At 38.9% G+C, this 18,004-nt stretch overlaps 2 protein-coding genes across 2 annotated transcripts in view; both read left to right on the top strand.

The window, feature by feature from the left end:
- The window catches only part of LOC133526607 (disks large homolog 5), a 49,003-nt gene extending 33,113 nt beyond the window's left edge, over nt 1-15,890 (top strand). Inside the window, exons 37-43 of the mRNA XM_061863298.1 lie at nt 468-582; nt 4,595-4,754; nt 7,479-7,593; nt 8,884-8,989; nt 10,450-10,685; nt 11,538-11,757; nt 15,764-15,890. Coding sequence (XP_061719282.1) covers nt 468-582; nt 4,595-4,754; nt 7,479-7,593; nt 8,884-8,989; nt 10,450-10,685; nt 11,538-11,757; nt 15,764-15,870 — 1,059 coding nt within the window. The 3' untranslated portion in view covers nt 15,871-15,890. The remainder of the gene's footprint in view (nt 1-467; nt 583-4,594; nt 4,755-7,478; nt 7,594-8,883; nt 8,990-10,449; nt 10,686-11,537; nt 11,758-15,763) is intronic.
- LOC133526606 (uncharacterized) lies at nt 15,871-17,384 on the top strand (the record flags this gene model as incomplete). The annotated part of the gene is made up of 1 exon (XM_061863297.1): nt 15,871-17,384. A coding segment is annotated over one exon (801 nt), but the record flags the coding sequence as incomplete, so codon positions are not given.
- Between the last annotated feature and the right edge of the window lie 620 nt (nt 17,385-18,004).

The raw sequence follows: 18,004 nt of genomic DNA, 5'->3' as shown, positions 1-18,004 counted from the left end.
TCTATACCTAGCATACATTTTTACAAACGTTTATTTAACTTGGCTTGTTAGTTAGTGTGGGTCAAATTTTGGAAGCGAAATTTGACCCATTTCCCGATTTCCGTTTGAGCTGAAATTTTGCATACTTATATAAATCAGATGACAATGCAATATAAATATGACATGGAGCTGATCTGATGATGGAGACAGGAGGTAGCCATGGAACCTGTGATGAAAGAAAGCAAACTAATTGTGTTTGGAGTTGTTAGAATTGTCTCTATGAGTCTTAGTTGCCTGTGGAAAGAAAAGTACAGTCAGCGATAAAAGGTTGTACCAAAAATGAAATTTTTTGCCAAAAACTTATTAGTTTCCGAGATACATCATAGTCATAGATCGGATTTGAAAATATTCAATATTTTCTTGCTTCTTCTGCATACTTATAATTTTGTATTAATGTGAATCGTTTATTAAAACATCCCTCTATTCAGGTGTCCGTCCTAGTCCGCCTGGACCTGCAACAATACCACGAAATCAAGGATAAACCTGGCGACGCCTTCTACATTCGAGCCGGCTTCGACCGATGTGCCAAAATCACATCTACAGGTATATTATTTATTGTGTTGCCAGGACAGAACCTCAAAACATACTCGGAGGGTTTTAAGGTCGACTATTATTATTCTCAATCAATTAGAAATAATATTAAATGTTGTCCCGTTTTCGGATCAGTTTTGAGTATTTTATTGGAAAGAATCGCGGATATTGATCCATGGATTTTCCAATAATTCGATATAAACAATTTAGAATGTTCTAAAACGTGGGAACACTACTCACCGTAAACACATGACAGTTATGCTATACTATTTGAATAATTATTGGCATTAATTACACAATATACACTTAGAGCTATCATCACCTGTTACGCACTGTCGACTGGCCGCCGGCGACTTAGTCGACGTCGAATGTGATTTTCTATAGCTTATTGAAATTGAAAATATTTATTTCAGATTTTACAACCATCCATATTTGTTACTATAACTTAGGAACTAATGTTAATTTTGTACTTAATATAATATTACAACTAAAATACCTAACCTATTTTCTAAATTTCAAAAATCCTATAACTTGGCGAATCCAATGCGCCAGTATAGGATTCTCAACCCTCTCTGCAATTACCTCCAGAATGCTTATATAGGCGTTTACGCAACGACAAGCGACTGCTGGTCGCCGGCGACCAATAGGAACACGGGTTTAAATGGAAGCGTTCACACTGCAATTTGTATCCGTCTTTCTCTCGAAGATATAGTCCGTCAAGCCATTTCCGTCAGTAGGAAAGAGCGGCAAATTTAAATATGTACGTGCGTCCCATAGAAAATTTGAATTTCGCGCTTTTTTCTACTGACAAAGTTGTTAAACAGACAACACACAAAAACACAGAGAGAAGGAGAGAGAGAGAGAGTTGTTGGACAGAACACATGTTTTAGTGATGCTTCCACTTGGCTTGGTCTCCTGGCCTTAGTTAGTTGTTTTAGTTGCCGAGAGACCAAGTCACCTGCGACTAATCGACAGTGCGTAACGACCTTTAATACCTTTTTAAAATCTCACAATGTTTTTTCTCAGCAGAATTATATAAATTATATTTGGAACTAAAGTAGAAATGAATATAATGTCGATTAATATCAGTAAACACAGTATCTCCTCAATAAATAGTTGTTCAAATTTATAATGAAATGAAATAATTTAGGTTCGTCAGGGCAAGAAACGCAGAGCAAAGAAGCAGTGGACTTCGAATGTAAGAAATTTCTTTTAAAACGTGTGACCATGCGTATTTTTGGTGTTTTTACTTACCTTGAATCATAGGCAAAGTAATACTAAAAGACGTAAAGTGTAAAATGTTAAAGCTGCAATGTTTACGGCTGAAGTATTTGGGGCAAACCAATTAAAATATATAAAAGACTAATAACGCTAGACCACCAATCCCCTTGACCAGCGCGTAACCAAAATGCTGCTTATTTTCGTAGTCGACATCTAGCGGCAAGTATAGCGGATTTCAGCTAATATTACAACCGGAACTCTATTTTCAACTTTCCCCCTCAATAAATTCAATCTTCTTTCAATTTTACTCTGCCTACGAAGCCGATGGTCCCGGGTTCGAATCTCGGTAAGAGCATTTATTTGTGTGATGAACATAGATATTTGTTCCTGAGTCATGGGTGTTTTCTATGTATATAAATATGTATTTACCCCGGAGACTGCATAACCGAAAAATAACGATACCTTTATATAACGGCATGACGACATACCGGTTTAATCCGAACCATTTAGGCAGCCGAATAAACCGTTACTTGACGCTAGATGTCGACTACGAAAATAAATAGCGTTTTGGTTAAGCGCTCGTCAAGGGGCGGCGGTCTATTGTTGTTAGTCTATGGATATGCGCGTAGTGTTTGTGTCTATGCTTGGATTTTATCTTTGCCTTGCGAGCTAAACTGTCATCTCGCAAAAATAGGAGCTCAGAATTAGAATATTTTTGCACTGTGCTGCCATCGCTGTTGCTAGCCTATCAACAAACATTTCACTACTTGAACATACAGAAAAACATCAACTACAGAAACACTTTAAAAAACCAACGTATACACCGTGGGCTGATAAAACCCGACGGATTTTGAAGATGTATTCTTGACCGTATTTAGAGACTAAAATGTCACAGAAAGTTTTCTGAAATCGGTCTTGTTTTAGAGATAATGACTATTTTTGTAAAAAATTGTTTCTGTAATAACTTAGTGAAAAACACCTTTTTGGCTGCGACGCTGTTACTATGTGACTTGGTTTAGATAGACCTGTTGGCAGACAAAAGTTTTATAAGAAACTCGCAATTTTTAGTGTAAATAAAACAAAAACTTTACTTATTCGTTGTAAATAATATTTTTTTTTTGTCGCCAAGATGTAAGAAGAAATAACGTGTCGTATGAAAAAAAAAACAATTTTTTTTTGTCTGATAAATTTTTTTTTTGCTGAATTTTCCCAAAACTTATATAATATTTTTTACTCCTCATGACCTCAGGAATGCGTGGTAAAAATCTGTCGGGTTTTACCAGCCCACGGTGTATATGCCCCACTGGGCAAGGGCCTCATCTCATGCACGAGAGGAATAGGGTTTTGATTTTGGGACTTAAAAAAAAACTTTGACTTTTGGGATCAGTCGTTGTTATGTAAATGCTTTTTACCGCTAACTTATACCAAAGAGAATTTGAGATATAGGTGGACTGCCAAAGAAAACTTTGTAACCACAGTAAATTTACTGCCACCTTTCGACACACGGTTTAAACTTTTAGAACAATTGACTTTGATCCTTATTCTTTCACTGATATGTGTTGAATTTGTTAAATATTAAAAAGTTGCGCCATCTAATAGATCAAAGTACAAAGGTATGGCGGCATCGTTTCGAGCGATGGCGCCATAACATTTAGCCCGTGCCTGGTATTGGCGCCACTTTTTGATATTTAACAAATTTAACACATATCAGTGAAAGAATAAGGATCAAAGTCGAATGGCGTTCTAAAAGGTTTAATCATGCGTTGAAATTTATTGTGGCTACAAAATTTACTTTGACAATCCACCTCTATTTCAAATTCTCTATGCTTATACGTAGTTAGTCCCATTGCAATGAAACTTTTGCTAGAAATCATGTTTTCATATAACTTCGTGGATTTTATAAAAGGTATCGTGCTAGCTGCATATGGGACCTTTTTTATTTGGTGAAAAACTTAAATCTCAGAAGTAAATTTAAAGTGGTAAAATTCACTGTCTTGGCGAAGCTCGAACTCTCTGGATCACTAGCCCATCGTTCCACCAACTGAGCTACCGAGACTTCACTCAAGGACAGCGAATATTCCCACCGTATGCGACTTAGGGACGTGCCTAGCGACATCTACCGTAAGTGTAAGGCCTGAGCGGGCGCTTGAAGCGTTCGGCGGGGCGTGCAGCGTGGCGTCGGGCTCACAAGCGATTTGTACAGCGTGCAGTGCGGCCGCTCCTATACGTTTGCATTTGTTGAACATGCACGCCGCACGCCCTGCTCCGCTGCACGCCCAACTCGAGCGTCCACTCGGGCCTTACACGAAGAGACACCGTACTGTACCGTGAATCGTGATCCAGGGGAGCCTCGCCCCAGATAGTGATTTTTTAGTGTTTTTTTTTTAACTTACTTTTATTTAACTTGTCCTGTTAGTATGTATGGGACAAATCTTGCAAGTTAAATTTGACCCACTTCCCGGTTTCCGATGAAGCTGAAAATTTGCATACATATGTAAGTCGGGTGACAATGCAATATTATGGTACCATCGAGCTGATCTGATGACGGAGACAGGAGGTAGCCGTAGGAACTCTGTGATAAAACAACGCAACCTAATTGTGTTTGGGGTTTATAGAATTGTCTCGATGAGTGTTAGTTGCCTGTGGAAAAAAAGTACAGTCAGCGTTAAAAAGCTTGTACCAAAAATGATTTTTTTTGCCAAGAACTTTTAATTTATTTCTAAGCTTAATGGCATTATTTTGAGACCTGCTTAATACAATCTTTTATAAATCTCTTCAAATCTAACTAATTGTATTATTTCAGGTGTCGATACGATAGACGAGTACTCGCTGTGGTTCCGAAAAGACGAGGTGTTGTTTGTGGACAACACCCTCTTCAACGGCGCTCCAGGGTTGTGGCGGGCGTGGCAGTTAGACTGCAAAGGACAGAAGCGGCATTGGGGCACTATACCCAGCAAGTTTAAGTGAGTATAAAGCAAGGCTTACACTAGCAAGAACTTGCATGCAATTTACGTTACATTGCTGGCTACTAAGGTAAACTGCATTCAAAAGTTTCATCAGATACCGCAATGTATTGAGAATTGTATGCAATTTCTTGCTAGTCTAAACCTCGCTTAACATCTGTTAACAACGCTCATATAGCCAGTGACGTTATTGAGAGGGTTAAAAGTGTTGTTCTTTAATATACATATGTACCTAAAATGCCTTTCGTTATAGAGTTGTGACTGTGACAACGGTCAGGATAGTTTAACTTAATGTTTTAATAGTACATTACGATACAAGTGCGAAAAATAGGAAATTCGAAACGAGTGGCGTAAAATTAAAACACGACCGAAGGGAGTGTTTTAAATCGACACGAGTTGCGAATTGCCTATTCGCACATGTATCGTACAACGTTTTACAGTACATATGGCCCTTTAAATGTTCGACACAGTAACGTAATATGCTAATTTTCGCACTAGTGCTATAAAGTAGCACCATATGTACTGTAATAGTATTTTACAGTACATATGGTGCTACTTTATAGCACTAGTGCGAAAACTCGTGTCGATTTAAAACACTCCCTTCGGTCGTGTTTTAATTTATCGCCACTCGTTTCGAATTTCCTATTTTTCGCACTTGTATCGTAATGTACTATTATGCAACAGTTGTTAAGAAGGATCAAAAAAGGCGAGTGGCGTGAGTTACAATGTGAGCCAGAGCCGAAGGCGTAGACGAACATTGTAAAGGAATACGCCACGAGCATTTATTGACCTACTTATACAACGTTGCATACAATATTTTTCCTACGAGTCAACAAAAATAAATCTTAATTTAGGTAAACAAATTACAGCAAAAGTATATAGCCAAGACGCGCGAGCATACCTTGTTACGCGCCCGGCCCGCCCAGGGCCGCGGCCGGCCGGTCGGCGACACCTCGTAACTCATGAGGCCCTGGTACTTGCTAAATTACATTTTTGGACAGTTTTTTCTCAATATTGGCCACCGTAGCCTACGGAGACTAACAAGCAACGCTAAGCGGTCTTCGTAGTCTATGGGTGTTGCTATATTACGGGTGTCACATGCGTGTTTCTGACTTATGAAGTAATTATTTTTACTATGCAACCAAATGAATATTTTGTAAGTTGGCAGCAATGCACTTAGTTTAAAACTGTATTCGTTTTGGTTTTGTTAGGTTGGTAGCCATTAATCGCAGTAACGTTATAGCGATTAAAAGCACAAGAGCTTTTATGAGGAATAGACAATATAGACTTTTCTTGAAATCTTTTATGTATGTTCTTATATTCGTGTTAATGAATGCATAAATGACAGATAACAGTAGAGGAGTAGGAAAAGTCATAAATAGCAATATGAATATTTACTGAGCTAAAATCAATTATTACACAAATCATTGAATATTCAAACTATTTCTATGTATAGGTACTTCTCTCTTCTCTATAGGGACCGTGCGCGTTGGAGGGTCTGCCATCTTTTGGCCTGAATCGGAACAATAAACATGTAAATTTACACGTCACGTGTTTTCTTGTGCATAGTAGGTTCTGCCATCTTGTGGGCTACATTGGAACAATAAACATCACATTTACGCCTCGCGCCAAAAATCTGACGGCTCCTGTGCTGCCTCCTACAGTTCATGCACGCTCCCTATCCCTGTGTTTAGGAATATATTATTCATCTAGCAACATTATACGTCAAATTTCGTTCTGTCATTCATCGGATATTCAACCCTTCAAAAATTGCAATAAGTTATTTCCCATATTGAGAGAATACTACTTGACAAAAACCTATCACGGCCGATACAACATGCCTGCATTCAATATTATTTTAAAATTAAAATATAAATAAATAAATATTATAGGACATTATTACACAAATTGACTAAGTCCCACAGTAAGCTCAATAAGGCTTGTGTTGAGGGTACTTAGACAACGATATATATATAATATCTAAATATTTATAAATACTTAAATACATAGAAAACACCCATGACTCAGGAATAAATATCCATGCTCATCACACGAATAAATGCTCTTACCAGGATTTGAACCCGGGACCATCGGCTTCGTAGGCAGGGTCACTACCCACTAGGCCAGACCGGTCGTCAAAATATTAATCCCTTTCTACTTCGGGCATCATGCATTTTATTTTGTTGTGAGTAGACACTGACTGATATTGATCAGTGAGAAAAGAAGGTCATAGAAGATATAACGGTCCCGTTCTCACTGACCACAGGTACTGTTTTTTGAATACTACGTCGGTGGCAAACAAGCATACGGCCCGCCGGATGGTAAGCAGTCTCCGCAGCCTATGTACGCCTGTAACTCCACATGTGCGTTGCCGACCCTAACACCCCTCTGTCCCCTCGTTGAGCTCTGGCAACCTTACTCACCGACAGGAACACAACACTATGAGTAGGGTCTAGTGTTATTTGGCTGCGGTTTTCTGTAAGGTGGAGGTAATTCCCCAGTTGGGCTCTGCTCTAGATGTAGAATGACATCCGCTCTGCTGTGCCCTACCACACAAAGCGAGATGATATTCACAATGCCCATACCTCTCTTGTGGACGTAGTTTAAGGACGTACCCGGGTCCAAAATCAAACCAAAAAGTCTTTCTTTATTCTGTTCCTAACATCCTGTATCCAAGATGAACATGATTGTTTTCAAGTAATAATTCTGGATATCACCCCTCAGGGTTGAAGAACTTCTTCGACGTTCCATGGGCTCTCTTGACGGAGAAGCGCAAAGGCGGGCCTCAAGCACTGCGCGGCGCTCGTTCTTCCGCCGCAAGAAACATCGAGACAGCAAGGTACGATTTGAGCGTCGAAGGTTGGTTTGAGCTTCGGCGTCTACAGGCTGTATCTTTAGGTATTTAAATAAAAGTAAACAAACAATTTGTTCATTGACGGGTAGTTATAACGTTTACAGTACATATGGTGCTACTTTACCGCACTAGTGCGAAAATTAGCATATTACGTTACTGTGTCGAACATTTAAAGGGCCATATGTACTGTAAAACGTTGTACTCGAATAGGTAATTCGCAACTCGTGTCGATTTAAAACACTCCCTTCGGTCGTGATTTAATTTATCGCCACTCGTTTCGAATTTCCTATTTTTCGCACTTGCATCGTAATGTACTATTATTGGTTAACCAACCAAATAAAAAACCGCGTATATCTGTCACTGAATAACCTGACTTAAACCAACATTATTTGATCATGTAATGTTTCAATCTACTCTCAACTGGCTTAACGAGCCATTTGAGGGTATATTTTGTTTACTTTTATTTAAATACCTAAAGATACAGAGTATAGTCAGCGCTATGGAAAATGGCGTCGCTGTGCAGTTGTGCTAACGTTGCGTCCGTAGAGTTGACTCGACGCCGACGCTCGCGTGTGTTGGCACTAGTGTTGGGTGGCCCTTAGGTGTTTCCCCCTCGCATTTGGCAACCTAATACAAATAATGCGTATGGTTGGTTTCTACGAAAGCGACTGTCCTATGAATCAAGTCTCGGAAACCGGTTAAATTTTCAAACTTGGCGCAAAACCTTTTAATTTTGGTTCTGCTCGAAAAACCGTTATTTATTAACCGGTTTTTATGATAGCAGCTCTTGTCAAATTAACCGGTTTGGAGCAATAAAAACCGGTTTCTTTCCATGTCGGTGTATATGTTTACGTGGCACACCACCAGCCCGGTCGGCCGTTTCGTCGCTTGTTGAATAAACCGGTTTTTCAGGTTAAAATAACCTTAAAACGATCGCATTCTTATAAAAGTTTGGAGGAAAACCGAAATAAACCGGTATTTACCGGTATTTTATAAACCGGTTCCGAGCCTTGCTCTGAACTTCTCACCCAGAGGCGAAATTACACCTTATTGGTAGTCATATCTTTTCACATACTCAATTGGGTTTTTGACCGATATCAATTCGTGATCTTTTTTTAATGCATAGGTGAAGTATGTTAATGTCACAGCTGTTGGATCTCCAAATAAATAAAATAAAAATAAAAAACTGCTGATCAAGACCTAGTAATATTTTGCTAAGCCGGCTCTTTATTGAGTGTATATATTAGGCAGTAAGCATATTGTTGGTATTTATAGGAACTGGCCTCGTTTTCCAACACGGAGTTGGGATGCTGGAGCGATTCGGGCGCGCTCGTCTCGCACGACACTCTGCTCACATATCAGCGAGTTGAGAGGCTGCACTGTAAGTAATAATAATAATAATAATTCAGCCTATATACGTCCCACTGCTGAGCACAGGCCTCCTCTCATGCGCGAGAGGGCTCGGGCTATAGTCCCCACGCTAGCCCAATGCGGATTGGGGACTTCACATACACCTTTGAATTTCTTGGCAGATGCATGCAGGTTTCCTCACGATGTTTTTCCTTCACGGAAAAGCTAGTGGTAAATATCAAATGATATTTCGTACATAAGTTCCGAAAAACTCGTTGGTACGAGCCAGGATTTGAATCCGCGACCTCCGGATTGAAAATCGGACGTCATATCCACTCGGCCACCACCGCTTTTGCACTGTAAGTACTTCTAGCAAACAATACCGCGATATTCCGTGATTCGTCACCTCACACGATTGTGATTGAACCGCTATGGTGCGCTGCAACTTTGTTAGGGTTCCGTACTTAAAGGCTAAAACGTGACCCTATTACTAAGACTCCGCTGTCCGTCCGTCCGCCTGTCATCAGGCTGTATCTAATGAACCGTGTTAGTTAGACAGTTGAAATTTTCACATATGATGTATATCTGTTGCCGCTATAACAACAAACACTAAAAAAGTAAAAAAGCGGCCAAGTGCGAGTCGGACTCGCCCATGAAGGGTTCCGTACCATTTATGACGTATTAAAAAAAACTACTTACTAGATTTCGTTCAAACTAATTTTCGGTGGAAATTTGCATGGTAATGTATATCATAATTTTTTTTTTTGATTTTTCATTCTGTTATTTTAGAAGTTACAGGGGGGGGGGGGGGGGGGGGCACACATTTTACCACTTTGGAAGTATCTCTCGCGCAAACTATTCAGTTTAGAAAAAAATTATATTAGAAACCTCAATATCATTTTTGAAGACCTATCCGAAGATAACCCACACGTATGAGTTTGATGAAAAAAGATTTTTTGAGTTTCAGTTCTAAGTATGGGAAACCCCAAAAAAATTTTTTTTTTTTTCTATTTTTGTGTACAAATCTTAATGCGGTTTATAGAATACATCTACTTACCAAGTTTGAATAGTATAGCTCTTATAGTTTCGGAAAAAAGTGGCTGTGACATAAACGGACAGATAGACGGACATGACAAATCTATAAGGGTTCCGTTTTTTGCCATTTGGCTACGGAACCCTAAAAGCACGTAACCCTCGGTGGGCGAGTCCGACTCGCACTTGTCAGGTTTAATTTTAAATATGCAACCGCGTATGCAAGTAACATCATCTTCCTGCTGCCTAAAGTTGTAAATGCCTTCTTCAAAAAAATCGATTATGAATAACTTCCTACACTTCAAACAATTTTAATGTATAGGGGACGTAAACGTCTTGACCAACAAACCCCATGGGGTTAAAGAGAAAGGAGCTGGGAGGTGAAAGGGTTAACTCGTTACGGCACCTAATCATTACTAAGTACTTACAGTATCTATTATTTGTATACATTTTGTCCAGACGGCAGCCACCGGCCCGTGGTGGTGCTGGGCCCGCTGCGCGAGTGCGTGGCCGCCAAGCTGGTGTCGGACTGGCCGGGCGTGTTCGCGCGCGTGCGGCCCGAGCCGCTCGCCGTACAAGGAGCAGCCTTAGAACGAGCCTTAGCGAGAGGCACGCATTTGGAGCCGAGGCCGAGAAGGGACTCCACGCATTTCGACTGCATACCGCTGCAGGCTATCAAGGAGCTCGCTGAAAAGGTAAATATTACTATAGTTACTACGTAGTACGTCAAAATGATCTCCGACTGGTCGGGCGTGTTCGCGCGTGTCCGGCCCGAACCAGAACTAGAACGAGCCTTAATGAGAGGCGAACCTTAGTGAGAGGCGAGCCTTAGTGAGAGGCGAGCCTTAGAGCCTCGACCGAGAAGGGACTCAACGCATTTCGACTGCATACCGCTTCATGTATCAAGGAGCTCGCTGAGAAGGTAAATATTATTATAGTTACTACGTAGTACGTCTAACTAATCTCCGACTGGCTGGGCCTGTTCGCGCGTATCAATCCCGAACCCATCGCCGTACTGGGAGCAGCCTTGGTGAGAGGCACGCATTTAGAACCAAGACCAAGGAGGGATTATACGCATTTCGACTATATGCCGCTGCAGGCTATTAAGGTTGCCTGGGCTCAACGAGGGTGCGGAGTGTTAGGGTCGCCAACGCGCATGTAACTCTGAAGTTGCAGGCGTACATAGGCTACAGAGACTGCTTTCCATCAGGCAGGCCGTATGCTTGTTTGCCACCGACGTAGTATTAAAAAAAAGAGCTTACTGATAAGAAAAATATTTACTATATGTCAAAAATAGTATTTCTCACCTATTTTTTATTATTAATTAATTTGGTTCACAAAACACTGTTACTTGACTAATCACATAAAAACAATATTAGCTTGAGGTTTTAATCTGGGCTATACCATTTGTGCCCGGAAAGATGAAATAACTAAGGCTGACAATAAACTCAATTATTTTATTTCATGAATTTCGTTAAGGTCACGTAAAACCTTGATCTTTGTAGTGATCTGATATAAACACAATCTAATCTGTTCTTTTTTCCCAGGGCATGCACTGCATTCTCGACATAAGTGTAGCGACCATTGAGAAGCTCCACAAACAACAGATGTACCCTATCGTCCTACTAATAAAGTTCAAATCGTGCAAGCAAATCAAAGAGGTCAAGGATACCCGGTACCCTGCGGATAAGGTGTCTGCTAAGGCGGCTAAGGAGATGTATGAACATGGACTGAAGATTGAGAATGAATACAGAAGTTATATCTCAGGTAAGACTGATAATATTTAATTACAAGGTCAAGGTCAAATATACCTCGTACTCCGCGGATAAGGTGTCAGTTAAGGCGGCTAAAGAGATGTATGAACATGGACTGACGATTGAGAATGAATACAGAAGTTATATCTCAGGTAAGACTAATAATATTAAATTACAAAGTCAAGGATAAAATTGCCATACCCATTCTGGGTCCATGAGATACTTACTCTTTCGCATGTAAATACTATTTTGTAATTAACATGGTGCAATAAAGGAAGAATAAAGAAGGTCAAACAGATCAAGGATACCCGGTATTTTTTATTTTTATTTTATTTATTTAAGGTTTACCAACAGATACAACACTACAAAAAATACAGATAAAAACCCAAAAATACATGAGTAAGTGTCTATCCAATAATAGGTAAACACAACATGCGTTAATACTAATCAATCAATTAAGACCTAAAGTATAATGTAATATAACATACTTATCGTTAAATTTAGTACTTCGTTTACATGCAGCTAGCGTTTTTATACTATAGCATTTTTATACAAATAATTCTTATAACTACTTTGACTTAAAGATAATATGTCGACTCGGGATGCTTTAAATAACTTGTTATGTTCCCTACATATTCTAGGTATGGTGCCGTGAGATCCGAGGTTCGTTCGGTAAGTTCTAAGAGCGAAAGGTCGGAAGTTAACTATACGAGAGTTTGGCCTTGGCACTGAAAATCTTATTTTGCCTATAAGTTCGGGAGATTCAATGATTCCATTTAATATTTTGTGTAGCAAAAGTTGATCTGCAATCCACCGGCGCTTCACTAGAGGAGATAATTTGAAAAAATTTAGTCGATCCTCGTATGTCGGAAGAGAACGGAGTTTCTTTTGATGTATGGATAAGAAAAATAGAAATTGTTTTTGAATTCTTTCTATTCTATCTTCATGGCATTTATACTGGGGGTTCCATACACTTGAACAGTATTCTAAAGTATTCCTTACTAAGGAAGTGTAGGCGGTAATAAGAGCCGCACTTCCTTTAAAAATTTTGCAATTGCGCCATACAAAACCTAATAGCTTATAACTTCTTTTTACAATATCGTCTATATGAGCCTTAAACGATAGCTGACTGTCCAATATGACACCCAAATCCTTTATTTCGGAGACTTCTTCAAGAGCGACACTGTTGATATAATATGACGTAGGTAAGATAAATTGTCTCCTTGTGAATTTAATATGCTTACACTTATTGATGTTTAAAGGTAGTTGATTTATTTCGGACCATTTGACAATACGATTTAAGTCTTCCTGTAATAAAAGTGAATCAGATATTGAATTGATCACTTTGAAAATCTTTAAGTCGTCAGCAAAGAGTGAATAGTTGGAATGGAGTATTACTTTGGACATATCATTAATAAAGGCCAAGAATAATGTAGGCCCCAGGTGTGAACCTTGGGGCACGCCAGAAGGAGCCTCAAAACTACGTGACTCCCGCCCGCACACTACAACTTTTTGTGATCTTGACGTTAAATAACACAAAAACCATTTTAAAAGGTTGCCATGAACCCCGAAGTCGCAAAGTTTACGAATCAAGATACTATGATTGACTCTATCGAAAGCCTTACCTATATCCGTATAAATAGCGTCAACCTGCGATCCTCCATCTAGTGCTTCTGATAGTTCAGAAGTGAGTACCACTAAATTCGAAACTATCGACTTTTTGTCTCGAAAACCATGCTGTTGTGATATAAGGAAAGGCCTTAGATGCCCTAACAGAATTGGATTGATCAACGATTCAAATACCTTACCGAAAATCGACAAAAGGGATATGGGCCTATAATTTTCAATGTTGTCAGCACTACCAGATTTAGGAATAGGTAAAACGTTAGCTCTCTTCCATACCGAAGGGAATACTCCGCTTTTAAGAGAAACATTGTATATAAGGCAAAGAGGGAGTGCCAGACTACTTGCACAGTTGACAACAAATATTGCTGGAATTAAATCTGGCCCAGCTCCCTTGTTCCTGTCAAGTTTCTTAAACGCTTTTTCAACGACCTCAGGGGAAAATGTAATACTAACTAACGTGCCATGATTGAGTGAATTTTCACCTATTGATTGAGGATTTATATTAAATGTACGGTTCTGCACATAAACAGAGGAAAAGTGATCAGCAAAAGCGTCGCATATTGAAATCGGTGTAGACAATTTGTCACCTTTTAAATACATTTCACCAGGAAAAGAACCATTGTTTTTACGTTTTGTTTTTATAAATGACCAAAAGGTTTTTAAATTGTTGTTAGAAATCGAAAGTTCGACAGTTTTTAGGTACATAGCGTGAGTTTCATCTATAAGCTGATGACATTTAGCTCTGACCTCCTTGAAATTTAATATGTCAATAGGATTATTGTATTTTTTGACTTTCTGACGCAGTTTATCTTTGTATTTGATCAGTTTAATTAAAGGTTTAGTGTACCAAACTGGAAAGCTGCTCTTTTTACTAGTTTTAGATGGCACATATTTAATAATGATATCTTTTAATATATGATAAAAGGTTTCTACCATTTTGTTCACACTGACTGCGGGCTTAAAAATAGTATTCCAGTCGATATCGTTTATTTGTTCATTGACTTTTAGGTAATCAGCTGCATGAAAATTAAATCTATTTACATTTGCAATTTCCAAGTACTGAAAGGAAGGAAAATTAATAGTAATAAGCAATGGGGGATGAAACGGATCAATTTTAGTAAGTGAATCGGCGATTGTGGTATTGACAGAAGAATTGGAACACATCACTAAATCTAGAATTCTATCATCTTTGTTTTTAATAAGATTATATTGTTTGATATCATGAAGGCACATAAAATCAGAGAGAGCTTCTTCAAAACTCGAGGAACGCGTGGAGTTCATAAGTGCGTGTGATGTTAAATCGCATTTTTTATTAGGCATCCAGCTAATACTCCCGATGTTGAAATCACCTACAACTAATACTCCGGTGCAATCACCAATAGACGAAATGCTGTTACTTATACAATCTAGGTGGTTAATGAGGCGGTCACATGTTACAGGAGGAGGTATATACACGGCACAAATAAAAAGACTAGAAGTCGTATCAGAATTGTTAGAGACCTGTACCCAGAGGTCCTCGTGCGCACTCTCATAAGCAAATAACCTAACTGATTTTATTTTCTTAGAAACTGCTACTAAAACTCCTCCTCCATCGGATTTAACAGCGAGAGTGCTGCTTCTATCTCTACGGTAAATTATATAACTGTCGTTAAGTATTTCAGAATCGAGGATGTTATCGTTTAGCCATGTTTCGGTTATAATTATGATATCATATGCTACTTTTAAGGAAGAAAGATATAGTTCATTAAGTTTACCTCTGATACTTCTAGCATTTTGGTAATATATCCTTAATATATCGAATACAACATAAATTGAGTGTAAATGCATGCTTATACTAAACACTAAAATTAATTAATTCAGTTTGTTTAATGTATCCTGGTCCCTTATGAACTTATATTCGGCCTTACCTGACACCTTATCCCGCGGATAAGGTGTCAGGTAAGGCTGACAAGGAGATGTATTAACATGAACTGAAGATTTAGAATGAATACAGAAGTAATATCTCAGGTAAGACTGATAATATTAAATTACAAGGTCTAGGTCTAGTAATCTACTGCACACATGTACTAGGAACACACGTAAAGGTAAAGGTTACATATGCACCACGACAATAATTTTTTTAATCAGTTTCGTATGTATCTGTGGTCAAAAATCGTGAGTTCGAATCTCGGTCGAGCAGAATAGCGCATTATATGGTGATTTAAACTAACTATCATGATTTTACACATAATTAATAACTAAACGGGACTTAATCGCGTGTAAATAAATTAAGAATTATGTCGACGTTGCATTCGTGGTCCCGTCCCAAAGATCAGTATGTTGTCAATCAAACGAAAGATTAGCATAAGGTTTAGTGGCAAAACCAGCATATTACAAAAAACTTTTGTCCACAGCCGAAATCCCTGCAGGCGTGAACATAGCGTACATGTGCACTCAAATCAAGGAAGCCGTCGAAGAGGAGCAGAACAAGACCCTCTGGGTGCCCTCCGTGCAGGCCTGACCCCTGCCCCCCGCGCCGCGCCCCTCCTGCAAGTCCGTCACCTTCTGCTCGCACTGTAAGTACGAGGCACCCTACAGGCTCTCGCCCCAGGACCTGCGCTACTACTCCGACCCGGGCCGAGACATCCCCAAACAGAAGAAAAAACCCAAGGAACTCAAAAGAGACTCCACCGATAGCGACCTCAAGTACTACTCCGAACCAGATGCTAAAAACTACTTCGAAATTGATTATGAATTCCTGAAAGAGCTGCGAAGAATCGCCAGACATAACTGCCCTAAATGCAGACGCAAGAGATCGAGGAATTATAAAGACGCTAGAAAAGAGAAAACCAAAAAGCCAAGCAGACCTAAGGCGACCTATGTCTATTGCAATGGAAGATACCATAGCGATCAAGAGCATTGCCAGTTATGCTGTCGCGTTTGCAACAAATCTACAGACACCCTTGACTCTATAGATGATGATCAGTACTCCCTCGTGTCTAAAAGCTACAGCTTATCTAGCAGAGCCACCACTAGCTCCAGATCTCGATCGACACCTAAGAAAACTAGAGAGCGGAAGAATTCCACGCAATCTATAAAATCTGTTTCGTTCTTGGAATCGAGCAATGAGGAGTCGAGAAAAGATGAACCTAACTATACGGCTAAGAGTTTTACTAATGATCTAAAACAGTTTCTGCTTAAACCGACACCACCACGCTTGAGTTTAAGAGACAAATTCATAATCAGCTTCAAACAAGAATTCGAAGCTACGAAAAAATCACCCAAACTCAAAGCGATTAAAGGTCTCTGGAAGTCCTATTAAAACCCTTCTTATTTTGGTGCATTTAAAGAATTTATTTGGTGCTTATTTTGACGGACGTCCCGTTATTTATTTTGGAAACAACGTAAGTGTTCAGAATGGTCTAAAATCGTAGAAAACCAAGTATTTGGTGCTAAGTACTCTTTTATAGGCTCTGACAAGCTTTATACTCTACAAACTTCAAAATGATTAAAACTACAGACAATTTTGAATAACACACAAGTGTTTTTCTCGTAAAACTATTTGCTATAATCTTTGAAATGCCTAAATTTAGATGTTTAGGCTTTTTTTCTTATTCTGCTCGTAGCAATTTAATCTCATAACTAAAAAAACATAAAATATACGAAACTTATTTATTCGAATGTAATAATTATGAACTTAACGAAAATACGAATTTGTAACATAGGTTCGCACAAGGCCACTTAAATGAGTAGCGTAAAAATCATTGTTAAGAGAATATTTCAGAAAGTAATCTTGAATATAAAACTTAAAATAGTACATTACGATACAAGTGCGAAAAATAGGAAATTCGAAACGAGTGGCGATAAATTAAAACACGACCGAAGGGAGTGTTTTAAATCGACACGAGTTGCGAATTACCTATTCGCACATGTATCGTACAACGTTTTACAGTACATATGGCCCTTTAAATGTTCGACACAGTAACGTAATATGCTACTTCTCGCACTAGTGCTATAAAGTAGCCCCATATGTACTGTAAAATACTTTAAAGTAGCCCCATATGTACTGTAAAATACTCGTGTCGATTTAAAACACTCCCTTCGGTCGTGTTTTAATTTATCGCCACTCGTTTCGAATTTCCTATTTTTCGCACTTGTATCGTAATGTACTATTTTACTACTTCATCAGCATAAACCTTTAGCTGTTAAATCTCGGTTTTCCTTAGAAAAATAACCTAAAACAAATAAATTTCTATGACACTTCGCTTATTGCAACACAATGGAACAGATGAGAATTTAAATATTTTGATATTTACGTTACTCTCATCGTGACCGTACATTTTCAAAGCTTTGGGTTTGTTATAACATTTTTTCCCTTAACATTTTTTGTCTTACTAGAGTCAGACCAAGCTAAGTTGGCAGCCATTTTAATAGCCCAGACAGTGCAAGGGTTATTTCAAACGTCAAACTTCTATGAAATTATGACGTTTACTTAACACTTGCACCGTCTCGGCTCTCAAAATCGCTGCCAACTTAGCTTGGTTTGACTCTACCTACATTATACACGGTGTAACACGAGAAACCCGAAAGATTTTAACCCATAACAACCAAAAATGTTATATGAGGTTAAGTACAAATTCGCCAAAAAAAAAAAA

The sequence above is a fragment of the Cydia pomonella genome, chromosome 16 (genome assembly GCF_033807575.1).
Source record: "Cydia pomonella isolate Wapato2018A chromosome 16, ilCydPomo1, whole genome shotgun sequence".
NCBI lineage: Eukaryota > Metazoa > Arthropoda > Insecta > Lepidoptera > Tortricidae > Cydia > Cydia pomonella.
Note: the sequence above shows the minus strand (reverse complement) of the source record. Positions and strands in the feature narration are given on the sequence as shown.